Here is a 17,984-nt window from a genome sequence, read left to right as displayed (position 1 = left end):
CATTAACTCGTTGCACAAGTATATTTCTCTCATTAGTTTTGATTATTTGAACACTTATCATTTCGTTGTCAGACATCAGTCATTAAATAAAACCTCAAAGTACATTTTTTGGATGATTTATTTTTTTTGCCAATGGTGAACATACCAAAGTAAAACCAACCCTTAGTGGGACAGATTTAGAACTTTAGAATTATGATGGGAGGATAACTCAAACTACTAGTATCTCCATAATTTTAAACAATAAGTATGCATGACAGCAGGTCAGAGGATAATGTATGAAACAAAACAGTCCTGTCGATACCTGATGTTAAGCACAAACATGAAACAATGCAACAATCCTATCCACACAGTTATGAATAAAAGGACAAGTTTCAGTGACATATCAAGCTAAATCAACCATACCCCAGGTATGCTGATAAATCTTTACTAAATTTCTCCCAACACTTATTCATCACAAATTTATGTGTGAAGCGTTAGAGTGACGTAAAAACTGCAGGCACCGCTCAACTGCTTCAGTTTGTGTTTGAAATTCATAAAATACTTATTATAGCTTGATCAGTAGTTAATAATTCCATTAGATTGACCTCAGTTTCCTTTCATGGTTCATATAACAACATTTGTGAGCAAAAGAAATCTCGTTCGAGACTAACAGATTACAACACAGTGAAATCCTAATAGATCAGAGGACACTGCTTCACAACCTTCATCTTGCACTGTTAGCACCAGAGCCCCTTTAAGATGCTTCAATATTTTGGGGCCTGAATGCAAAGAAACCACTGGTTCCCCCTAGTGGAGTCCTGTGCCATTGTCTTGTTTGAACTGCATCACAGTAAAGATGCAGTAAAGTTACCTTCTGTATGAATTCACTGAGTGACATTTCCACCACAGGTCACTTTCCGACTTTCCTCATTCCTCATTAGTAAGACACGCGGCTCACTGACGTGGCTGTCCCAAAGGCTATGGAATGGATAACCTCAACAAACACTACAAAGAAAGAAGTGCATCAATCCATTTACTCTGAGACAAGTACAGTGTTTTTATTAATTCGTCAAATCTGAAGTATTAGATGTTTCATTAGTAGATATATTGTTACTTCTCAGTTAATGTTTCAACCAAAACATGAAACCTTCCAACTGTCTGCAGGCATTGAGCCATCCTGACTGTTACAGATTTTCAAAGAAGCAACAAGCTTGGTAAAGTGATGTGAGTTGGAGTCACACACTAAAAATACAAAACTGTCATGATAACCATGTAAAATCCAGGTGACAGTCCCTACACTCCGGAGTCGGTTTCAGACGGTCCCTGTGCGGAGGGAACCGTGGGAATCGGACGTTTCTTTCTCCTCACAGCTGGATCTGGCCGGCCTGTTACCACTGTTGCCGCCGCTGGGGCAGGAGAAGGGACAGGGATGGGACGCCTCTTTTTAACGGGGGTCATGCTGCTGGAGCGTTCTTTGAGGATGCCCTGAGCCACACCCTCCATGTCAGATACTGAGATGTGCATGGCTTCAGCCATCTCTTTCTTTGTTAATGAGACGAAGCCCGGGTCCCTGGCCAGGGAGACCAGTCCACTCTTCTCTAGAGCCTAAAGAAACAACAACATTCAGGTTTGTGCTCGCGTACAGTATTATTTTTAGTGTATTAATAACCATTGTGTTATGTTAAATCCTTTCAGTTATTGTACAGGTTAATTCAGTCCAGAACTAGCTTTAACGTAACCCATCTCTGACAAACCTGACAGCAGATGTTAGACGTGGCATTTAATTAGAGTAGAAAAGAAGACCTGATCAGCCACTTTGACACCTACCTCTTGGACGAGGTGGTCGGCTGCAGTGTGTGAACTCTGACTCTGACTGTCACCATAGTTAGGGTCATAAGGGAACTGCATAGAGAAGGTAAGTATTCATATATCGCCTGCATAATCTGTTGTTGGATGAGTCAACCTTCAATAAAATATTACCTGTGTTCTGCCTGTTCTCACTGTGAAGTTCCAGGCATGTCTGCTGGCTGAAAGAGGTAAAATAATTACATTAATGAATATATAAATAAGCAATTACGAAGCATTCCTATGGCTCATGTCTCAGTTTATTAATTTGGAGTTATTATCTGTCCAGAATTTTCCATGGCCACATTAAAAAGTCTTATCAAAGACCTTCATCTTTGATTGGACTTCTTCTGTGGTTTCGATTTAACATATGCAGCATATCATCTCTTGCTTGTGCCATACCTGCCTCCTCATCCTCACAAGGATTGTAAAACTCATCCGGAGTCCTTTCTCTTTCAAATGAAAATCTGAGAGGGAACAAAAATGATCACTCATAACGGCACTGGTACGCCATCATACTGATCAGGAGAGCACTTTGGTACTCACTCTGCAAAGGCGTTGTTGTTAGTGTTGCTCTTTGGTGGAGCTGTGGGGAAAAATTCTGTACCAGACACCAAGGCTGAGGCTGAGCTTGGTGGGGACTCGGGCTGGCTTTCAGAGAAACTGAGTGGCCGCATGTTGGTCACCTGTTGGGACTGAGTGTTAGCCGGCTCAGTGGAGAACGACTCTACCTGGTTACCAAACAGGTGGTGTGAACGCTGCAAATACAAAGCAAGATACATATTAATAATGAAATAGTATGCAACAACGTAAAGGCAGGTTTAACGAAATGTTGATGTCATCTGACTGCTTTTCAGAAAGGTTTCTAATGGATGAAAAGCCAAAAAAAAGTCTCCATCCACTAAAGATTTTTTTATTAATAAAACAAATAAAGGAGGCCATAACAAAGGTGCTGCAGAATGGGAATACGAATGCACCGTATCGTTGCCGACGTTGTTTTGCACCTGATAAATGGCCTCTTCTCCTGCCTCCTCCATGGCTCTTTCCATCTCTTCTTCATTCTGCAGGTCTCCTGAAATGGCTCTGTGCATTTCTGGAGCTGCTTCTTCCTCTATACTCCTCAACCCCGCCTAGAAAAACATGGAGAATGTGGATAAATGAAGGACAGAGGAACATATCACCGAGAGATAAAGCTGAGTACTGCTGATTTACAGTATAGAGTACATTTACTTGCACTGTAAGCGGAAAAGGAAAACCCCAGCTCACCTGGATCTCTGGACCTGAGGCACTCTTCTTAGTTGGACGGTAGCCGTAATACTCCTCTTGACGCTTGATGAACTTGCGCAAATGGTCTTGCAAAAGGAAGGTCGCGTAGAATTTCCCCACAGTCACCTCATCATCTATAACCAGACATAACATAATCACAGTGCGCTCTGTGTTCAGAGACGCTGGATTATTTTGTAAATGTGAAACATGACATATACTACTGCCTCACCTCCAATAGGAGGAATGACCTGGTCTAACAGTTTCATGCTGGTGCGCTTCCAGATCTGCTTTATAATGGCTCTCAGCTCCTCATTGGCCTGCTCAAAGTTACCTGTTAGGAACGATTCAAGATAATGGAGCGTTGTTACAGTAGTAGCAGATGAGGCTGAAGGAAACATGTATGTTGCATAAAACATGTATACCGTACCTTCTGTTTTAATTTTGAGTGCAGTCCTGACCAGAGCGAAAAGCGTGGCATTAAAGGTGACCGTGCCATCACTGTTGAGAGGCATGTTCATACCGACCAAGCGCTACAAAAAGCAGGAAAACTTTAATATGGGCTCCTGCATACTTGCAAGCCCCACACAGTGCTACTTTAGGCCTTTCTGTACCTTGCATGCAGCCCGGTGAGGACAGAATTTGCCAAAGCCCAGAGGAGGCTGAATACTTCGCAGCAGCGTCACCACATCCAGATGTTTGATTCTCCCCCTGTTAGATCAGAGGAACATCGCGAGTAATACCCAATTAAACAGCATCCCAAGGCTTATTTGAAAAGAAATGAGTTAAGAAATGAGATTTCACACTCACGTAGCTTCGGGATCATATTCAGCCCAGATCTTCTTAAACTCATCCAGATGGTGTGGACCAAGCAGAGACCAATCACGGGTCAGATAGTCAAAATTGTCCATAATTACAGCTACGAACAAGTTGAGGATCTAGAATAGGCAATAAATAAATATTGTTTGTTTCATATATCATCCCTATAATATGAATATATATAATAGATAAAGAAAAATGTTGAATTCTCACCAAGAAGGCACAGAGACAGTAGAAGCTGAGGAAGTAAAAGACAGCAAAATTGGACCCACAGGTGTACTCTTCTCCTGGCAGGAAGTCAGACTTGGGGTCACACTTTTTTCCATACATTGACGCCATCATGACCTCTTGCCAACCCTCTCCAGTAGCACATCTGGATATGTAAACATAAACCAAACAATGAAATGATGTTTTGTGTTCAAAACACAATTGAAGTCCAGAACCTGGTCTCACCGGAATAACATCAGAACAGCCTGAGGGAATGTCTGGAAGTTGTTGTTGCGGTTGACTTGAGTACCATCCACTAATGCTATCTTTCCAAAGATCTAAAGGTTGAAACAATGCCATTTAAAATTCAGCGTCAATCATCAATAACAAAAAATAGCAAAGTGTAACCAGTGACATTTTTTTTGCAGTTTGAATTCTGTACCTGCATCCCAACGACAGAGTAGATAAAGAAGAGCATCACGATGAGCAGAGCTACATGAGGCAGAGCCTGTAGGCAGAAAACAATGACATTATTAAAAAGTCATCACTGGGAAGCGCAATGGAAATTTGAAATAAAAAAGTCACGACGACAACGATTTCAATGATGACCTGGAAAGATTTGATGAAGGTCCACAGCAGGTTACGGATGCCCTCCGAACGGTTCAGCAGTTTGACCAGACGCATAACACGGAAGAGTCGGAAGAAAGTGATGGAAACAGAAGCATTTTCAGAGGCCTTTGGACACAAAGAAGGAATTTCATGAAATGAAACCTCAAGTAAAAAACAAAAACATGACTGGTTTTAAATGTCTGAAGAGTTCAGGCTTACCGCAATTACTTGCATTGGATTCGTCTCCTGAACAAAGCAGAGGAAGAAGTGAGAGGTTGCAGCGGTATGTGTTGCATTTAATATAATGTTAAATATTATTCAAATATGACTTCAAAATAGGGTTAATATTAGAGTCATTTTCCACTTTTGATGAGTTACAAATCTTTCAGATCAAAGCCGCTTGTAACTCATGCAAAATAGACAAGCTACACACGCTTTATTTTGGACATATTAACTTTGTTTTTGCAGTCAAGCAATGATTAATACTTCCTACCAATATAGTACATAGTCTTGAGACATAGCCGTGTTTATAAAAAACAGTACGAGCCATACTGCAACATAATATTGCCTAATATTGTTTTATATTCGCTATGTAAGATGATGCAGACAGTGTAAACAGAAAGGTTTAACCAGAAGGTTAAGCAACACACGGTCTGTTACATTAGTGCGATACTTTAGTGGCGTGCTCACACAGCAGAGCACATGCAGCAGTGGAGATCAGATATTTACACAGCCATGGAGACAGTACAGTCCTCCACTATCGGCCAGGGCACTCTGTAGAGGATAGACAGATGAGTAGTGAGGTGCATGGGTGGCAGAGGGATTGATGGGCTTTGATTCAACAAAAGTGAAACTGCTGCAAGCTTGTGCTCGTGGATGGAAAAAGTCTGGCATTGCAGTGCAACCATGACTGAAAAATAAAAACTGTGATCACCAAGAGGAAACACTAAGCAGCACGAGTAGCATTACCACCTAAAATAAAACTGAATTCTTATTTGATATTGTGCTCTTTTTAAGTGCTCGCACAAGATGTCACATGGTGGTTTTTGTGATGGAAATGCATCCCAGGCTGCACAAGGCACCGAGGACGGGGAGATGGATGGGATAAGGTGGGAAAGGACGACAACAGTACTGACCATGTCCTGTGAACTAGTTCTCCTGGTGCCAATCAGCTGTTGGGCCACAATTATATGCTTCTGGGTAAGATTACTAAATAAATACATGTGGTCATTCTAAATCATATCGCACTAAAAATGTCTTAATATAGCAAACAAAGCAGTTTCACTTCATAATGGTGTTCTTTAATAATGATATAAAATATGCATGTACGTAAATCTTATATGTACTCACATCAACTTCACTCAGGATGACGTCAACAACGCTACCAATAACAATAATGAAGTCAAACACATTCCACGGGTCTCCAAAGTAACCCTGCACAGACAGGTGAAGCATACTGACACATTAGGCAGTGGGAGTGGGTGGATAAGAATCCAGACAATAATCGTTAGAGCGTTTACCCGTGCTTTGAAAGCCATGAGCTTAAGAATCATCTCCACAGTGAAGAGCACCGTGAAGATTAAGTTGAGAATGTCTGACAGCTTTGTGACGTGGTCCGACTGATTACAGTGCTGTTTTAAAGAGGGAACAAAACAAATATATTTAAATATTTTAGCACTAACCAAATACAAATCCACGTTCATCAGTCCGATTACTAAACAGTCAACTATTTAGTAATAGGACTGATGCTTAAACTACTCAAATAAGATTACATTTACAACACATAAATCAGGCCCACACTGACATTTTTATAATTAGGTCTGCTACACATCCCATTCTCTGCTGCTTTACAAACCTTTTAAAAAAAAAAAAAAAAAATTAACAAGCACCTCACATGCACATCATGGTGGGATGAATTGTCAAAGAATTATAGGGAATGCTCACGTAAACAACCCTCATGGTTTGGGAAGAGTACACAAAATACTGTTACTTGGTCACCAGACAAACTATTAAAAATAGTCTGGAACCTCTCAGTTCATATTGAATTTCCGAGGGCCGTAATTAACAACAGACTCCATCATAAATAATGGACACAGCCACTGACGAGCTCCTGTGTTTGCCAGGGGAAAATAATTTTTTCTCTAATGCACGCTATCAAAGTAACTATGTTTAACCTAAAAGGAAACTGAGGTGGGTATCCTGCAGAGGTGTCTGTGCACAAGCTGTGCACTGCAGTGTACATGTTGTTGGTGCAATTATCTATGAATAATCAGTAAAGATTCATGCATGATGACATGACCTCAATGTTAATTTTATGTTTGGGACTTTTAGCTTATTCAGAGTCTGTGGGTATCATTAGGTGCAGAAGCCTCTTTGTTAGGCCTATAGTTATTTAGAGCATAAAACATGTGACATAATGAAGGGTGACAGAAGCACAAACAGCCCCCCCCCTACATCTGCTCAGAAAAATGTCTGTCAGTGTCATCAGCTCCTGCAAGGAGCCAGAGATGTTCTGCTAAAGCATATAAATCAGGATCTCTCAGATTCATCTCGGTCCCAGACTGAAGATACTCAGTAATGACATTTAGTATTTTCTATGAGGACCATTAATATATATTAGGCAACAAAATGTACATACCTGCATCCCAAGACACAAAGTGTTCAGCATAATCAGAAAGAACATGAGGTACTCAAAGTAGCAGGAGGTGACAATGTACCAGACCCTGTACTGGTACGGGTTTTTGGGTATGTAGCACTTCAGAGGACGAGCCTTCAGAGCGTACTGCACGCACTGGCGCTGAAGAGACAACGAACAGACAACAGACACATTAAAGGAAAAAAAAAGAGTTGCAACATGTTTTTATTTTGAATAATTAGACTACCAGTAGTACTGTCCTTGGCCTCATCTCAGTGTACCTGGTTCTTGTCCAGCTCACAGTTCTTATACTCCTGCTCACCCTGCTGCTGGAAGGTGACTATGACAAAGCCCACAAAGATGTTCATCATGAAGAAGGCTATGATGATGATGTAGATAATGAAGAAGATGGACACGTTGACACGGTTGTTGAAGACTGGACCCATGTCTTCTTCAGCTGAATCTATGGCTTTGTATAAGAGTCTGCAAACAAATGCAGATGAAAAATGAATAAATCAGTGAACTGAGATATGGTCAAATCAATGACTTACAGTATTTCCAGTCAATGGAAATACTCGTTTGTCACTTTCCACCTAACTCCTCACTCAGTCAAGCTTATCACAAATGCAGCTGATCAAACCAGAACAGATTGTGTGCTTACTTTGGCCAGCCCTCGAATGTGGAAACGGTGAACAGAGCCAGAATTCCATTGAGCACGTTGTCAAAGTTAAAGTCATTGTTAAGCCATTCTCTCTTAGCCACTACTGTGTCTTGCAGGGAATTCTCCATATGCTTCAAGTAGAAACCTCTGAGAGCAGACACAAGGAACATTAGTTCAAATAGATGATGGTGGAATGAAATCTGCGATAAGATGTTAGTTTCCTTACTGGCATTCCTCCTCAGTCACTTTGGACACATCTGTGCAGCTGTAGAATTTACCCTGAAAGGAAGTGACACAATTCAGCAGTTATATTTACCAAAGAGCAGTTTTGACTTATCACCTCTATGGTATCTTAGGCCACCCAGCTTTAGTTCAGAATTTAAAAATTACCTTAAAGAGTTGGACTCCTATGCAGGCAAACATGAAATTCAGCAGCAGGGTGACCAGGACGATGTTACCAATTGTTTTGATGGCCACAAATACACACTGGACCACGTGCTGTCATATAAGACAAACAAAATCCAATAAACACTGAGGAGAACTCTAGACATACAAGTGAAAGACATGATGTTAATTGATCACTTAAAATCCATATCTATCTGAAAATATCCGGTCATTTTCTCTTACTTTACCCTTATATTCTCTTACATTTATTGATTCCCTTTGGAGAAAATTACTAGTTACTTTGCAGGTGAAGGTTGGACCACTAGACGAAACTACCTAACTCACACCTGGGGAAAATATGACCCCAAAGCCAGCAAACTGTCTTAATATGACCTACAAAGAAAAGGAAAATTATCTCCCCAAACCCAATGGGAGGTGGCCTTATACAATGAAATGAAGGGGACTGAATGGAGTGGGTCTTAACTCAATTTCAATGCACTCAATTTTGCACTGTTTTTTCAGATACCAATGCAGCGTTGCATTTAAACCATTGGTGAGGTGAATTTAGTTGGAAAGGTATAGCATTTGGGTGGATTTGGGTGTTCTGCTTAACTTATCTAGCTCTTGTTTGGGATGCATTTTTATTTTCCCCTGCTACTTATGATTAGTTAATGAAGTATGAAAAATCTAAATGTATTGTCCTCATTTGAGTACTGAGAGTCTCAGAAGGATAAGTCAATGTGGCTCACTTAAAAAAATGCTGCCAACCCCTGACCTTTTTACAATTGTAGTTGCTAAACTTAATACGGCAGTTTTTATGGGTATCAGGCAACTTTCCACTTATTTGACTTTTCCTTAAGAGTCTCTCTGAGGACTCTCACTCAGGCTCACAGCTCTCAAGCAAACTGTGCGTGTGTTTTACCTTTAATCCTTTGGCTCTGTTGATAGCTCTGAGAGGCCTCAGCACCCTCAACACCCTGAGAATCTTCACGACGGAGATGGCACTGGATCTGCGCACAACAAGAACACATGGCAGAAAGCAGCCTTTAAATTCATATCTAAGAAACTAGTATGATTTAAGCATAAAATAACAATGGTGATCTTTTCATTTAACTTGAGCATCATGAAAACTCACTCCATTCCCATAGACAGAAGAGACACTCCGACCACAATCAGATCCAGAATATTGAAAGAGTTACGACAGAACGAGCCTTTGTGCATGAACGCTCCATACACCGTCATCTGTCAGTGAAATAAACAGAGAACAGTTGAATAGAGACTCTTTTTTTAAGTGGTTGACCTTCAGTACAACAAGAAAACTCCTCTAAACTTCAGTCTCAGACAAATTATAACAAACTAGCTGGTTAATCAATAATGTAATATAGCATGACATTAGAGCTGGATCCATCAGTAATGCTCTTTACTACTGTTACACTGTTAAATCTACCTTCAGTACAATCTCAATGGTGAACACAGATGTGAAGACAATATCAGCATAGGCCAAGATCTGAAAGAAGCACACAGAAAAAACAGTCACATTTTGCCTTCATCCAACAGAAATTGTTCAGTTGGATCACCTACACCTGGCTTTTACCTGGTTTCTGGGGGACTTGGGATCAATGGGGTCCTCAGCTGCTAATGAGATGGAGGAGAGCAGGATGAAGAGGAGGATTAAGTTGGTGAAGGACGAAGCATTGATGATCTTGTAGCATAATTTACGGAACCTAGATTGTAAAAACACACAGGCACAGGTAAATGTTTGCAGCATTTATTATGATATGATATCGTTTTCAGGTTGGTGTTGAGCTGGATGATGGTCTGTTTCCTACTTGTTCTGAGGGCCAAAAATGAAAAAGGAGCTAGCTTCAGGTAACGGAACTGCTTCTTCCTTCAGCTGCAGATCCGCCATTGGTCGGGGCCGGGGGCTGATAGGGATTTCAGGCTCTTCCTCCTCATCATCACCTACAATAGATAGAAAAGGCTCAGATTACTGGAGGTATTCAAATGAAAGCCTGAAGCAAAGACCCGTAATGATGCTGTAGGCTTCATATGGTAGTCACCAGGGGAGTGTGCTATAAACACAACACGGGGAATTAGCTGAGTCTAACTGTGATGACAGGTTACTATACTTATACTGTAACACAGCCAAGACAGCAGCCTTGATAAACAGCTGGTGCAAGGATTACAAATTCTTGCAGTTAGTGACCTCCTTCTGCTACAATTACACCGCTGAGAAAGGTTCAAATTATTTTCTTGTATTACCTGGGAAATCAGCAGGTGGAAATGGATCTTTCACTTCATTGACATTAGACTCAAATTCATCAATTTTGAGCTAAAAAAAAAAAGAAAGAAAGAAAAGAAAAACAAGGATGTTAATTTCTTCTAGATACTCATGCTGCCAAATTACATACATTTCAAGAGTAACGAAGTGACATGAAGCCAGAAACAACAGTAACCTTGGCTGTGGTGGGCATGCCTTCTATCTTGGCCCTCTGCTTAGTTATCTTCTCTCTCTCCTCATCAGTCTTCTCAGGCATTTTCGCCCTGTACGGCAAGAAGGAAAATAATTAGATCGAGCAGATTATCTCAGCTGGCTTAAACCTTTGGTTTTGCTTTTTTTCCCCTTTCACCTTAGTAGCTTCTTCCTCAACTTCTCCTCTGCCTTTTCTTTCTGAGCTGAAGTCAAACTCTCAGCCTCTGCGAGGTTGTCGACGGCGATAGCGAGGAAGACGTTGAGGAGGATATCTGTTTGCAAAGAGCTCAGGAAAAGAAATGAACCATGAATGTTAACATTATCTCCATGCATAGTTTAAAAAAAGCAAAAAACAAAATAATAGTGTGAGCGTATGAGAAGGATACAGTTTCCACAGACAAAGAGAACAATGAAGTAGATGGAGACCAGGATGCCAGGAATGACAGGCCCTCCATAGGCCATGATTCCATTGTACATGATGGATGTCCAGTCCTCTCCTGTGAGGATCTGAGAAACGGTTAAGAGTTTAAAAAGCAGAAAAATGATGACTTATTGTTATGCATGAATGGATAGGACTGGAAATCAAATGTGAAATGAGCTTCATTTAAACTACTGAATGCAAAAATCTGTTTTAACAACTCAAATCAGTCATTACATCCGAGGCATATAGGGAATGATATGTGGTGATTCCAAATATCACATTACTTTGGATCTTTGACCTCTTCTTCAATGTCAGATAAAGTCAAACTATCATAAAATGCCTTTGATCTTTAAAATTATCCTTGAAATTGTACTGCCTCTGAGGTTTGAGCTTTCTGAGTGCTTCTCGTATTTAAAAGTTTAAAGAAGAGCCTACGAAACGAGTGCCTGGTCTCACCTGAAACACACTGATCAAGGCCTGAGGGAAGTTGTCAAAGTTGCTGCGCCTGGCTCTGTGGTCAGAGAAGTTAAACTTCCCTCCAAAAACCTGCATGCCCAGGAGTGAGAAAATGACAATGAAGAGGAAAAGAAGAAGAAGGAGCGAGGCAATGGAGCGAATGGAGTTAAGGAGAGAGGCCACAAGATTACTGAGTGACTTCCAGTACCTGAAACACAAACGAGAGGTGGTAAATGGCAACGGGTTACGCTATAATAGCTTATACTGATACTACGGGGATATTTTACGCGATCTCGGCTTACTTTGTGACTTTGAGGATCCTCAGCAGGCGGATACACCTGAGTACAGAGAAACCCAGGGGAGCCACAGCACCTGCAGACAGCATGATCATCTCCAGGATACCACATAGTACCACAAAGAAGTCAAAACGGTTAAATAGAGACATGAAATATGCCCTGGGTCCCAGAGCATACATCTTCACAAACATCTCAATGACAAACAGCACCAGCAGCACCCGGCTAGCCACATCTGTTGAGATGATGGAAGAGATGGACAAATGAATAAGTAACTGGAATATACGCAAAACTATTGTTTATTAAAATATATATGTAAATGATCAACCTTGAAAGGAAGTCAGGCTTTCAGGCTGGTGGTGGTACTCTGTGGCTATGGTCAGAGTGTTGAGGAAGACCAGGAACATCACCACCCAATAAAACGCCCTGGTTTTCACGTACACCAGGCACTTCATCCTGAAGAAACGGTTCCAACGCCGAGCCAGGCGGCTAAGCACAAAAACAACTCTAACTTACTGTTTCATATTGAATGCCAGCAGAAATTTTCACAGTGGGAAACTCACTAGTAATAGATTATTCGACTCTTGCCCTCCAGGTCATACAGACTGTCTGTGTCTGAATCTCCACTGGTCAAAGGCAGGAGTCCTGATAAGAAAAAAGCAGCTATAATCCGAGATTTTCTTTGTTGACAAATGTTCAGAGGTTTTTTTTTTCTTTTCTAGAGCGCACCTTTTCCTTCTCTATCAGCATCCAGGACTTCAGCGTGAGTGATCCACTCCATGTAGCCGTGGAGGTCTTCATCCAGTTGCTGACGCTCTCGTAACTTCTGGAACTCTCCACGTGACCTGGCCTTTTCTCGCTCTTTGGTAAACTCTCTGTGTGGAACAGCAAACACACGTTATTCTATTATTTCTCTGTTTACGTGAAAATGTTAGATTTATGGAAGGAGGGTAATCTTACCCACTGAGCACACCCAGAACCAGATTGAGCACGAAAAATGAGCCCAGCAGAATTAGAGGAACAAAATAGAGCCAGGGCCATTCATTCCCTATGGCATCATTCACCTAAAACCCAGGGTGTCAGTCAAAATCAGTGAATTTTATTTGGCTGCAAACTGCACACTGAATTTGAGACAATATTCAGCCACTGACCCAGTAGAGCACTTTGGTCCAGCTTTCCATGGTGATACACTGGTATACTGTCAGCATGGCAAAGCCAATGTTATCAAAGTGGGTGATCCCGTTGTTGGGACCTTCCCAGTCGGGCCGACATTCCGTGCCATTGATGATGCAGCGGCGTCCATTACCAGCCTGAGCACAGGGGGCAGGCAGTTCACCCTCTGCTGTGGCGTAGATATCTGTGGGGCAAGTTTTAACAGCTTAATGTAAAGACCCAGGTGCAAGTAAGTCTCACTCAGTGTTCTTTTAAACATACTTGTGCCTTTGTAATAGCAGGTCTTATGCATTTTGCACTTAAAGAGCTCCAGCCCCATGATGGCATAGATAGTGACCAGTAAGAAGACGAGCAGAGCAATGTGTAGAAGAGGCAGCATCGCTTTAAGGATGGAGTTCATCACCACCTGTAGGCCTGCAAGTGAACAAATAAACCCAGTTTGTTACAGAACCATAAGAACTTGGTACTGTTACAGACTCATAATACATGCCCATACACTCTAATGTTCAGTGTATCAGATGAATTTAATGTGTATAATCTAGAATCAGCATCTCTCTGTAGCAGGTGTGGATTGGTTCTTACTGGGGACTCCAGAAACGAGGCGTAGAGGCCGCAGTACTCTGAAAGCTCTCAGTGCTTTCATATCAAAGCCCCCACCCTTCTCCTTTGGCACACCTGACACCATGTTTACGGTATCCATAAATAAGGTAAAGAGACTGCAGGAAAAGATGAGACAGCCGTAAGTGCCATAGCCGGTACATTGTTTATGTATATCACATTTTAATATATATTACATTCTTAACAAATAAGCTGTCTACCTGCAGCTAAGACATCCTCTTACCCCATGAAGACGATGACAAAGTCCAATATGTTCCAGCAGTTTCGTAAATAGGCCCCTTCATGGAACACAAACCCATACGCTACTATCTTCAAGAAGCACTCCAACGTGAAGATGACCAGGAAGATATACTCCAGACTTTCCTGCAGCAACGGGAACAAAATGAGAACAAAAAAAACCTTTCACTCTCACATAATATTCTCTAATAAAGCATTAAATGATTGATTAAATATTTTAAAGAGCAACATGACATGTGAAGGAAGAGCTTGGTTTTGATGCTGTCTGAGCAGCACACAAGTACAGAAAGATGAGTAAAGCCACTGGAGGTCAGCAAAGGCTTAATTCTTTCTCTTCTTGGGCAGACTTGTGAAACATATGCTAGGAAGAACAGCATAAAAAAGATCAGCAAAACTGTTGCTGGCATTGTCGCAGCTCATTATCTTTTGTTTCCAGTTTGTTCATTCTGATGCAGATTAAACATAACCTCCAGAAGGTTGAACAGAGGGACGGCTCAGTGCCCGCAGAGTGAATGATGAAACATTTTGACACCATGTAGCAAGTGAGACGAAGATGAAGCAGACTGTTTGCAGGAGACAGATAAAATGTGAGTGGCTGAATGAAAGCATCATCTGCAAATTGTCCCCATCTCTGTGCTTTTATTATCAGTGTTGACACAGGGCAGGAACACAGAACAGGGATTTTTCCTCAGACTAGACGTGGTTATATATGGATCTGAATATAAATGTTGTAGAACAAAAGGCTCTTAATATGACAGCAGTATGATAAAGTTTCAAGAATCCAGTAGGAACCCAGTCCTACTTCCAGTGCTAACAATCAGAAATAGAGAATTCATTTGAGGTATGTGCAGTTTATTTCCCTAAATCAGCTCAATAATCTCTAGCTGAACCAGCAAACACTGGTCCCCACATACCTAATCACCGACCCTGCATCCATTAACAAGTGTACACACATTTATAGACTTTTACTCAGTGTTACCCCAAGTAAAACGAATTCACCAAGGAAAGCTGCCCTGCTAGGCTACTGCGCATCAACATTACAAGCTATCATATTATTGGAATACGTGGCTGTGGTTACACGAGGCAACATTGGCGGATTCTCCTGTATCACCTGCATCAGTGGAGTGGCGGCATGTAGGCTGACCTACTTCTAACAGTAAAAGAGGGGGTTGGTCCATCTCTTCTTACATTTTCACCTCTGAGGAATGGCACCGTAAGAACTAAGGAGGATTTAGGAAGAGGGCCAATGAAGAGATCAGGTGAGATTTGGGTTCCTAATAAAAGTAAAATGGCTATAAATCACAAAGACTGACATGAACTTTAACCCAGAGATATGTGTGGAGTATTATTGACTTAATGTAGGAAAGTAACCGATGGCTGGTGATGGCTGACATTTGTGCTAAATGCCAAACCTCTAAGAAAAAGTGATCTATTTATCATAACATTGGTGTCAATAGGACACATCCAATAAGCACTGGCCACATGTATGCACGGTGCAAGATCAGATATATCTTTTGCTCACATGCGCACCTTGTTTGTCTTTGGGTTGTAAAGTCTGTGACCTGTAATACACTACCAACAGTTTCACAGCTTTAAAACACACACCTATGAAGCGGAAAAATAATATTTTTCTGTACACACATCAGCATCGTGCCACCAGCTTTTTTACACTTCAGAACGAGACACTCGATGACTCAGATGCAGACACAGATGGCGCTCCAAATAAAGAACCGAGTTGTTTCTGGACACATTCAAATGGCGTCTGGCATCCCACAGCTTGTCACTGATTCAAAGCTGTAGTAAATTAATATTACTACACTCACTTGCTGATCAGAGCTGCACAGTCATCTACTAGTGATGGTAAAACTGAGCCTTCATGAACCCAAAAACATGAGATTAATTTAGTGTTTCAATTCTTTTATGTATTATGAATATTCTGAAAATGAAATACCGATATAGTCATCATTCACCGCAGTGACTTCTCATACAGTCATGTGACATGCAACAAAAAAAGGCTCAATGTTTATTTACCAAATTTAAGTTGGTGTTGTTGGTGTCTTCTTCAGGCATGGGTAGGAACACAGCCAACGCGATGCAGTTTGCAAAAATGGTCAATAAGATGATGATCTCAAAGGTTCTGGAAGGGGATGCTCAGGATCATGACAACAACAAACAGCAACAAAAATCCCATTTTGCCCCCCCAAATATCCACAAAGGTCTATTGTCTTATGTTTAGTATCTTACGATGTTAGTGGGTGAGAGTGGGAGGGTGACTTAAACTTTCACAAGAATAAAAAGGTCAGTTTATTTATCTGACTAAGTTATTTTACGTTTGTGATTCAGTGTAAGGGATCCAGCTCTGCATCAGCTCTGCAGGCACTGACTAGTGCCTTTAAATGCTGCCTGAAACATCATCCCTGAAACAGCCCCCCCCGGGTAGCCAGAAAAGTGTTCCACTTTAATGCAATCTTGCCTGCTGTGCTGCTTCATTCTCACCCTTAGGGGGCTCTGTGTGAGAATTCCCCTGCCAGGTCAGCACCATGTCTCAGTGTGATGCCACAGGACAGCTGCAGAGCCCAAGAATATGACCAAACCATTTGAACACAGACTGTTAACCAGGAAAGAAATAAAGAAATAAGCGGCTCTTTAAATTTTGTGATCCATGTATGAGGACAGTTTTGTTTTTGGCCTTCAGACTTTTAGTAATTTTCCATAATTTGGCTCTGTATACAGCACCTAAGCCCTGTGTTACCAAACCACATACCAATGTGATTAAACTGTGCCGGAGGAATGACTCATGACGTGGTCCAACATACCAGAATGAAATGTCAAATAGAACAGATCTTTACACATCATCACGTTTTAAAATGAGGTCACTGTTAAACTCAAAGTCTGTGTATCTGCGTTTAAACGCTGTGAACAAGAGGTTCCTATCACTGGATTGGTATGATCAACTCATTCCAGTCTGGATCCAGGAATGGACATGAGGCTAAAAGCAGAAAATTCCCTAGAGGGGCCACATTCTATCAAAAGCCTGCTTTGTGCTCTTTCATCTTCTCCTACTTGGACGCTGAAATGACTACTTGGACATTTAAAAAAAAAAGGAGCGAGTTGAATGAGACTACCTTGCTTTTGTCAGCTGATCACAGATTAACAGCAGGTGAAACTCCACAGGCTGCAAACTTGACTTTGATACAGATCAGAAACATTACAAAAGTCTTAACACTTCAGGGATCATCTCATCACACATTTGAAAGAGACCTGGCTTGAGCATGCTGACCACAGGTGAACAAGGCTATTAATTCCCTGCCCTGCTGTCAGTATTTTTAAAACGGCGCTCCATGCTGCGCTGACTGTATTAATGCCTTGATATCCTTGAATTTCAAAGAAATATTTAAACTGAAATCTCTGCTAAAATACACACAGTTGTCTGAGGCGTGTGTGTAATGACTGAAAGATCTAAAGGATACTTCCACTCCACTATGTTGATGCAGGCCTTGCGGAAGGGATTTTTGAGGTTGAGCAGGAAGAGAGATCTCGCGGGTCGAGGGTTTCCTCCAGTGGCCTGTAGTTTCTTAAGCTTCTCCCTCTGCTTCCTCTTCAGCTCCTCTTCATTCATGATGACCGGCTTGGCCGCTTCTGTGTTGGACGCCATCTTGATGCCTTCACCTTAGACAGGCTCCAAATTCCTGTGAAAGTTAACGTTTATTGTAAAATCCCAAACTCAGGTCCAGTATGTCTCCCCTTTGTGAAAGCAGATCCTCCTCAGGCTCCCCCTGGCACCCTCTTTCTTCTCCTCCTCCTCGCTCCTTTGTCGATCTCACCCGGGCAGAGCCACAGGCCTCTCTGCCTGGCTGAGGGCCTCTGACAAAATAAGCCCACCGCGTCCAGGAAAAACAGCAGGAGCCCAG

General features: G+C 41.6%; 1 protein-coding gene across 2 annotated transcripts; it reads right to left on the bottom strand.

Moving 5' to 3' along the window:
• Positions 1 to 101: 101 nt before the first annotated feature.
• On the bottom strand, positions 102 to 17,962 carry LOC308406817 (dihydropyridine-sensitive L-type skeletal muscle calcium channel subunit alpha-1-like). Of its 2 annotated transcripts, XM_080898048.1 has the most exons (45): positions 17,544 to 17,961; positions 16,105 to 16,210; positions 14,060 to 14,199; positions 13,801 to 13,934; positions 13,480 to 13,632; positions 13,197 to 13,402; positions 13,006 to 13,109; positions 12,775 to 12,920; positions 12,609 to 12,690; positions 12,374 to 12,534; positions 12,055 to 12,280; positions 11,753 to 11,960; positions 11,262 to 11,382; positions 11,033 to 11,147; positions 10,859 to 10,946; positions 10,665 to 10,734; positions 10,232 to 10,364; positions 9,997 to 10,126; positions 9,850 to 9,909; positions 9,538 to 9,644; positions 9,325 to 9,412; positions 8,409 to 8,516; positions 8,245 to 8,297; positions 8,019 to 8,165; positions 7,639 to 7,840; positions 7,361 to 7,519; positions 6,243 to 6,353; positions 6,073 to 6,156; positions 5,452 to 5,496; positions 4,942 to 4,968; positions 4,723 to 4,848; positions 4,556 to 4,621; positions 4,360 to 4,451; positions 4,120 to 4,279; positions 3,898 to 4,025; positions 3,702 to 3,798; positions 3,518 to 3,620; positions 3,320 to 3,421; positions 3,091 to 3,224; positions 2,829 to 2,954; positions 2,371 to 2,582; positions 2,227 to 2,291; positions 1,960 to 2,006; positions 1,807 to 1,881; positions 103 to 1,584 (listed from the first exon to the last, which is right to left on the bottom strand). In XM_080898048.1, exons 1-45 carry the CDS (start codon positions 17,726 to 17,728, stop codon positions 1,273 to 1,275), a joined length of 5,544 nt encoding a protein of 1,847 aa, XP_080754174.1. In that variant the 5' UTR covers positions 17,729 to 17,961; the 3' UTR covers positions 103 to 1,272. The 2 variants fall into 2 exon arrangements, with proteins under 2 accessions (XP_080754173.1, XP_080754174.1); XM_080898047.1 differs by having other exon boundaries at positions 102 to 1,584; positions 3,320 to 3,620; positions 17,544 to 17,962.
• Positions 17,963 to 17,984: the final 22 nt, after the last annotated feature.

The sequence above is a fragment of the Rhamphochromis sp. 'chilingali' genome (assembly GCF_963969265.1).
Source record: "Rhamphochromis sp. 'chilingali' genome assembly, chromosome: 12".
NCBI classification, from domain to species: Eukaryota; Metazoa; Chordata; class Actinopteri; order Cichliformes; family Cichlidae; genus Rhamphochromis; species Rhamphochromis sp. 'chilingali'.
The sequence above is the reverse complement of the archived record's forward strand: the minus strand, read 5'-3'. Positions and strand labels throughout refer to the sequence as shown.

Excerpts from the sequence above, each read along its gene's own strand:
- LOC308406817 (XM_080898047.1), bottom strand. The coding sequence starts at position 17,728 with ATGGCGTCCAACACAGAAGCGGCCAAGCCGGTCATCATGAATGAAGAG. Across the intron at positions 13,110-13,196 it reads GGACCAAAGTGCTCTACTGG|GTGAATGATGCCATAGGGAA; the intron begins GTCAGTGGCTGA and ends CCTGGGTTTTAG. Across the intron at positions 10,365-10,664 it reads TCCACCTGCTGATTTCCCAG|GTGATGATGAGGAGGAAGAG; the intron begins GTAATACAAGAA and ends TATCTATTGTAG.